This window comes from Apium graveolens, chromosome 3 (assembly GCF_009905375.1).
Source record: "Apium graveolens cultivar Ventura chromosome 3, ASM990537v1, whole genome shotgun sequence".
Lineage (NCBI taxonomy): Eukaryota > Viridiplantae > Streptophyta > Magnoliopsida > Apiales > Apiaceae > Apium > Apium graveolens.
In genome coordinates, this window is record NC_133649.1 from 159,943,313 (window position 1) to 159,951,540 (window position 8,228).

The window sequence follows — 8,228 nt, forward strand, 5'->3', positions numbered from 1 at the left end:
ACAACATTCTATGACTAAACATATCAGAATAAGGTACCATTTCATAAGGGAATATGTGATGTAAGGTACAGTGGAATTGCATTATGTGCCTACAGATCAACAATTAACATATATCTTCACCAAACCACTTTGTAAAACGAGATTTACAAGTTGGTGAATGAATTGAGAATGGTCTCATGATAGTTCTAAATTACTAATGAATAAGTTGTGTTTAGTAACAAGAAAATGAGTTCAGAGTTTAGTATCTTTTTCTATGTATCAGTATTTCTTAAAGTCTGATAATTGTGTTAAACAGTGATGCCATGTATTCATGCTACTTATTACTTAAAAATTCAAATAGAGTGTTAAATCCTGATATTTAAACTCTGACAGTAGTTTCATGATAAACTCTGATTGTATAGTGAAGTACTAATATTAGTCAAACTTATGTGACTGATAAACTCTGACAATAGTTAATTAAATACTGATAATGGTCAAACTCTGATTGACTGTAAACAATGATGATTTTTGAATTTATTCAGAATATTTTAAAATTAGCATTTTAATTAAATAACTCAGATGTAGTTTAGTGGGTGATTTTATACAAATGATTAAAAGTGCATAATTGGTGGCGTGTGTTTAGGAAAAGTGATTGAGTAACTACATCACATTACCTTGTGTAACTGTGCACGTATTTACTGCTCATTATTATCTGTTCCGTGATTATTTTTTTGTGCAATAACATCTTGCCACGTGTCCCACTAATAAAAACCGTTTGTGTGTAATAGAGTACAGATTTATAAAAAATCAATTTTTGATTTTAAATTATCACTTTATCTCTAATGGAACTCTTTTCACTCTATTACTTCTTACGTTCTCTCAATTAAACTATGATAACCTTATCAGTTTTTAAGCTTTTTCAAGCAGTTCATCATGTCTTCGCCAACAACATCCACAACTTTCACCTACAATGGTGCTAAGTTTATAACAAACAACTATGCTGCAATTCTGGACCACACTGGTACCAATCCTGATTATTACATCTTTCAGGATTTACTAAGTGCGAATGAAGTAAGGTATGCTCTTACAAACCCTATAGTTGTGTCTGGGGATCAAGTTCTAGATTTATGGAGGAATGGAATTTATGATGATGGTGGTGAAAGTGGTACTCTCAGTATCACTTTTGAATTCAATCAAGAGACCATGGTGGTCACACCACAAGCAATTAGAGAAGCTCTTCATCTTCATGTTCATACATCTTATACCACTTTCATTGGTGATACTGAGATGATGAGGTTCTTAACTGAAATTGGCTATGGAAAGGATTTGAAGAACATAGGGCAATTAAAAAGGCCAGGGCTTCGAAATAAATGGAATTTCTACTTCAACTTCATCACCAGGGCCTTCAACAACAAGTGCACAACTTTTGATGCATTTCCCATTATGACACATCAAATTGGGTACTCTCTAATTCATTATTGTAATTATGATTTTGGTAGAGTAGTTTTATGTTCTATAGGATATAGGTTAAAAGCTGATCCTAATGTAGTGTATTATGCTAGATTTTGTCAGCTTATCTTTAACCACTGTTTCCCAATACCCCAATCCCTGCTAATCAAGTTATTTCAGTGTTTAAGCTCACCAAAAAGGCTTTCTCTGATTTAATTTCAAAAGATAAGGAGAGGGCTGCTCTTGCACATCTCATGTTGTCAATTTCTGCCAGGGACTTGCTAATTACAAGGCTTCCTGAGACTTATTCACAACAGAATGTGCAAAGAGCTAAGCTACATGCTATGAGTATGAGGAACCCCCTTGTAGCTAACCCAAACTCTACAACACAAACATATCCCCAGACACAATCCACCTCAATTGTCTCCCAAAAGGAACCTATTGTAAAAAGAAAGAAGTTAGAAAAGTATGATGCTCCTCAAAATAACCCACAGGACATTATTGTCCAGTCTTCTAGGCCTTATGGTCAGAGAGATGTCTTGAAGTTTGCTCAGTATACTGGTGCCAATGCTATTGGTGAGTCAGAAGTTGTAGCACATGGTGGATTTAAAGTACATGCTTCTCATTCTTCTCAACCTTCAGAATTTGTTAAGAGAAAGATTGTGATAGCTGAGTCAGAATCATATGATGAGGAAAATGTTCCCTTATCATCCAAGTTGAAGAAATTAAATACTGATTCTACTCAAGCTCCAGTTGTTTTACCAACAGAACAGGGCACAACAAATACTGATGCTGTAAACACTAATTCTCAAAGCCCTAGACTAAGGAAAATGAAGTTAGTCAAAACTTATCTTGCTCAACAAAAGCTGAATCTGAAACAAGAAATAGCTGAGGAAGGACATGATGCATTCACTTCACCACAAAAGCCAAGGAGCCATAAGGCTGATATAAACACTAATGCACCTATCACAATTACTGATTCTCAAGTGAAGCTAAAAAGAAGAGTACAGGAATTTACTCATGAGAAATTTGAGAGGATATCTAAGAGGTTTTAGAAACACAGTAAATTTTATGGATCAAGCATACAAGAACCTGCAGCATAAAAGGATGCAGCAGCTACTACAAATGATGTAGTCCAACAAGAACCTACACATCAGAATGTTGTAGCAGACATTGAAGACATTGCACCTGTGGCTACTAAATTAATCCAAGAATGGCATGATGTAACAAGGTCAAAGCTTTCTGCAAAACCGTTGAGTTTCATACTACAAAGATGACACCTGGTGTGCATCTTGGCCAAGCACAGGAGTCAGTCTCTAAATCTGAGGAGAGGAGTATACAAGAACCTACATTTCAAAGTAATCTAGCAGCTCCCATGTAACACCCCCATACCCGGGGTCGGGGATCTGGGTTGTCACGGTCTTTTTTTCCATCAATATCACTTAACTTAAAAAAAATAACTGCATGATGTGACCCCACAATAATACACACTCCACAATACGTTATAGTCTCAGAGATGAAATTGAAATAAGAAATAGTCGTTGGATACCATAAGTTTAAAGTTATTACAAACCCAAAATGATTAATTAATATATTTACAGTTGTTTGCCATTATCCAACACAAGTTATAATTATACATAATTTGATTCCCAAAATGTAATAGCCTAAATTTTTGGGACTTTATAAAATATTCGATGAATAGTAACTCTGACAATTGGGGAAAACATTTTAGCCCACACTATGTTATGCATGGAAAAATTTAGTTTCCAAGTCGATATTGTGATTATACGTACCAAATGAGTGTATTTAAAATCATTAGTTTTCGAAGAAAACAAACTTTATAAAATGACCTTATCTTACGAACCATCAAGGAATACGAGAATCACGTTACAATCACGAATCTAAAATTCTACAAATTAAAACCCAACTACAAGATTACAAAGCATAAAGGACTTATAAGAAAAGGATTTACCCCGCAAATCACTTACGAAGATTTATCACGATAAACGAATAAGCGAATACGTAAGTGAATAAATAAACGTATCAAGCCCATACAACTTCCTATGCAAGCCATGTAAACTAATTAGTATGAAATACAACCAAGGATTGGTAATCAAATAGTAAGCATCCAAGGAGCATAGTAACCTAGTAGAGTGAATAGTAAGCAAGCATGTAATAGTTGTACTTGGCCAGGCTTTAGGCTTTGACAAAGGCCATGCTACTAGATTTGATCAAAGACACATATCCAATATATCACACAAAGTCAACCAACAGTTATCCAAGAAGCAAGCAACATAAAAAAATTTCTCCTTCGTCCCCACAAAGCTTCATTCGGCCCTAAATAGTAAAAGGAGAAATCCAAATTCAAATTTCAACTTCTAGCAATGGATAAATACTAGAAATAATTCTTCAGAATCCTCATCATCAAAATAAGGTAAGATAAATATTTCATAACATTTCCTTAAGGTTTTGATGGTTAAATAGAATGATGAAAGTGATGCTGAATTGTGTCGGATAATGACTTTTCTTGATTTCTTGAATTTCTTGGAAAGATCTAGGTTTCTTAAGCACACTAAAGACTCACCAAGAATCATCCATAATAAGAGAACCTCCCAAGCTACAAATAAAGGTATAAACCTTTATCCAAACTTTGTTTAAGCTTTGAGTTTCAAGAAAAGTAAGGATCTTGGATGTAAACCTAGTTTTGATGATTGTCTTGTTGTTATCTTGAATATTAGTTAGTTAGTTAGATGTTAAGCTTTATGTTGTTGCCTCAAGAACTTGATTTTATTGAGATTATTAAATATTTAAATGTTGGTATGATGATTTTTGGTTGGTAATTAGTAGTTTAGAGCTAAAACGAAACTCGGATCGTAAACGTAACGATGATAAAATGAATCATGACATTAAGTTTTCTGCAGAAATACAGAAAGTGTAAACTGTGTTTTCTTGAAAACTAATACTTGGTAATGATATATCTTGTTGTAAGGAGCGTTTAGGCACTTGAATCGCTTGATTTCGATATACGGTTCAAAAGTTAGGTCTGTTTTAGTGAAAATTATTTACGCGACAAAACTGCTACGAATTAATAATTACCTCGAATATATTTAAAATGATTTTTAAAGATCGTATTACTCAACTATATATAATTATTCAAACATTGAATATTAATTCAGATATTCATTTAAAAAAGAGAAGTATTTTTCAATGATTACTTTATTAAAAATTACAAATATTCAAAGTTTATTAAAGATTAATTTAATTTCTTAAATATAAATTAGTTGAGAAACATTATTTCAAATAATCTTTTAAAATAAAATTATTCGAAGATTATTTAATAGTTATTATTTTCTATTAAATATTTACTAAATAATTTAATATGATTTAAAAATCATAAAACCTATTTTAAAATATTTTCCGAGTTTCAGAAAATCATTTTAATACTTTTGGATCGTCGAAAAATATCATCTCGACGTATTTAAATATTTTGACTATAGTGTTAAAGGAAAATCCCCTTTAAATATTTATTTGTTGGCAACGGTCAACCCACATTATCATAGTACTTCCTCCGAAAATTCTCGGAAGTACATATATATACATGATATGGATAGAAAGTATATCCTAAAGACACATTAAATGTCGCAATAATTACACTTGGGCTTCTTGTCTGAAGTCCAGTACAGACCTGTCTGGTCCGAGCTCATAGCAGACTCAAGACGACCCATGTAGACAAGCCCAACCAGCTGAGGTCGTCAAGGTCCCCGCACACAAGCTGTTCGCGGACTAAGCCCAATACGGCTGGAAGAGCAGAGACGTGTTCTAAACAGATTCAAAGTCCCACACAGAAGGTTCTGGAGTTCCTTCCCTTACAGGACTCTTAATTACCATATAAGTTGGAGACTTTTCCACCAAGTCTCCCAACAGAAGTCTAACCCTAGACTCTCCTCTATATAAAGGGCTCTACCCCTCAACCTAGAACTACATTTTTAGCTTCATATTCAAGTCGGTTCAGTGAGGGCGACCGCGAAAGTCACCAAATAGGTCAGTCTTTTCCTTCCGTTTGTCAAAAAGAAAAAAAAAAGGCGTGGGGGACGTTGCAGATGTCCGGGACGAACACGACTTCTTCTAACGCTAGAAGATTCTCTACAACACAGAGATACGTATGCATCTTTTAAGGACCGACAGTCCCGAATGCAAGAGCAACCATTAATGCTCGAAGCTCACAAACCCTAGCATTACACACTAACACACTCAGGTTTTTATTCCACAACATTTGGCTCCGTCTGTGGGAAGACTAGAACAACCATGGTGAATACACAGAGCAGAAATAATAGTGGAATAGACACTCCTGTCCCATCGTGAATGATCCCATCAGTGGTGGAAGTACCACCGCACTCAACTTATGCCTCCACCCAAGGATGAACCCTGGTAGGGGCAACTGAGGCTCAGCCACAAGGGACGAATCCCTCGGCTCTTCAAGGGACGAATCCCCAATTTCAGCAGCTCCATGCACCTGTGAACTCTCAACCCATTGGGTATGAGTAATCGACTATTATGATTACTAACCCCCCTTACGGGATGGCTCTATACCCCGAAGTTGGAGGGAGTGGACACTCTAATAGGAGTGAAGCACAAGGGCGGATGCCCCAATACATATGTGGCTTGGCTTCTATTTCGGAGGATCAAGAATCCTCTGGACCTTATACTGATAACTTCGTATCATCAGATGATGATGTTTCTCCGAGAAGGAGGCGTGCTGGCAAAGAGCCGATGGCTGATACTGAACAACACCCCAGGAGCACTCAAAGGACGAATCCCCAAGAGTTTTAAGAGAGGATTAGGGCTCATGAAGCTGATATCAAAAGGATGAAGCGTGACCTGGAGACGTATCTGAATCTGAGACCCCCACTTGCTCCAAGGGGGAGAGATCCTCCTCCAATCATAGACCTGGATGGTCCAATACCATGGAGGGCTATTTCCCCAAGATCTGATCCAAGTGATCTTATGCCCCTTGGAGATCCTGATGATCCAAACCCACCATTTACTGACGAGATAATGAATGCCCAAATCTCAAGGAAGTTCAAGATGCCCACCATCAAAACATACGATGATACTGGCGACCCTGTTAATCACGTTAGGACGTTCTCTAATGCCCTGTTGCTACAGCCTGTGAATGATGCTATTAAGTGTCGGGCCTTCCCTAAAATCCTATCAGGTATGGCTCAATGATGGTACAGCCGTCTACCACCAGACTCTATTGGATCCTTTAAGGACTTGAGCCAAGCTTTTATCAAGCAGTTCATAAGTGGCAGAGTACACGAGAAGAGTTCAGCCTCTCTCATGGGCATAGTCCAAGGAGCAAAAGAGTCCCTGAGAGAATATCTGAATTGACTTACAAAGGAGGCTTTAAAGGTCCCTGATTTTGATGATAAGGTAGCTATGATATCCCTACAACAAGGGACTAGAAACGAGTTCTTTAAGATGTCCCTGGCTAAGCGCCCTCCCGAAAGAATGCTACAGCTCCAAGATAGAGCGGGAAAGTATATCAAGGTGGAGGAGAGTATGAAAAAGACGACTGTGAATAATAAACCAACTGGAAACAAGAAGCGAAAGACGGATCAGGAGTACGATGCCAAGGATAAGTATCCACGAACTGGAAAAAACTCTGACTCTTCCTCTTTTAAGAAGAATCAACAACCAAGGTTCATTGAATATGCAAGGTTGAACGCTCCAAAGAGCCAAAGCCTCATAGAAATTGAGAAGGACAAAGACTTCAAATGGCCGAAGCCACTAAGGGGAGACCCCGAGAAGATAGACAAGAGTCGGTATTGCAGGTTTCATAAAGATGTTGGTCATGATACTAACGATTGTAGGAAACTCAAGGGTGAGATTGAGTATCTGATCTTAAGGGGAAACTTCAGACATTTCAGCAAGGGTGAAGAGGCCGGAGGCCAAAAGAGAGATAATGATCGAAGTTATGATGATCGAAGGGGTAACAACCCGCAGCCCCCAGGGCCAATAATTAATATGATCTCAGGAGGTCCTACAACAACCGGTACTGTAAGGAACTCCCGAAAAGCTTATGCGAGGGAAGTGATGAGCATAGTTGGAGAGCCGTCTAAGCGTTCTAAGTCAGAGATGACGCTTGAATTTGGTGATCCAGACCTTGAAACTTTGAAATTTCCTCAAAATGATCCTCTAGTTATCACTTCGATAATTGAAAATTATCCTGTTATGAGGGTCCTAGTGGACAATGGAGCTTACGTGGACATTCTGTTCCATGATACATTCATAAGGATGAGCTACAATGATTCTCAACAAACTCCATCTGATGCACCCATCTACGGGTTTAACCATGTGGAATGCAAAGTCGAAGGAGCAATATGACTTCCCGTAACTATTTTATTGAGCTATTAATTGAATCAAATGATTCTTGGATAGTGTAATTCGAATTCTAGGGTTTATGCCAATTTTTCAATTGATCGTATTTGAATTTTGAAGAATCTAAGATGTGTTTGAGTACAGGGGTTAGATTGTACAAGTTACTATCTTTGTTTTGACATATGAAAATCATAATTTTATGTACAAATGAATAAAAATGGGATTTGTCCAGAAGTTGGTTGGGTTTGGCCAGAGAATGGTTGTGAGGGTTATTAGGATTAGATGATGGTGGGGTTGTGTTCTTGAAGTGATTTAGAACTGACTCCCTGAAGAAATGAGTCCAAACGATACTGATTTGGTATTTAATTAAGGTCTCCGAGAATTCAAAGTTGTCGCCGACATTATTCGACTTATCATCC

At 37.1% G+C, this 8,228-nt stretch overlaps 1 protein-coding gene across 1 annotated transcript; it reads left to right on the plus strand.

Annotated features, from left to right (window-relative positions):
• The first annotated feature begins 6,867 nt into the window (after nucleotides 1–6,867).
• LOC141714677 (uncharacterized) lies at nucleotides 6,868–7,815 on the plus strand. The gene has a single exon (XM_074518181.1). It carries the CDS (start codon nucleotides 6,868–6,870, stop codon nucleotides 7,813–7,815), a length of 948 nt encoding a protein of 315 aa, XP_074374282.1.
• Nucleotides 7,816–8,228: the final 413 nt, after the last annotated feature.

What these genes read in the sequence shown, in the direction of transcription:
- LOC141714677 (XM_074518181.1), top strand. Translation starts at nt 6,868, where the DNA reads ATGATATCCCTACAACAAGGGACTAGAAACGAGTTCTTTAAGATGTCC.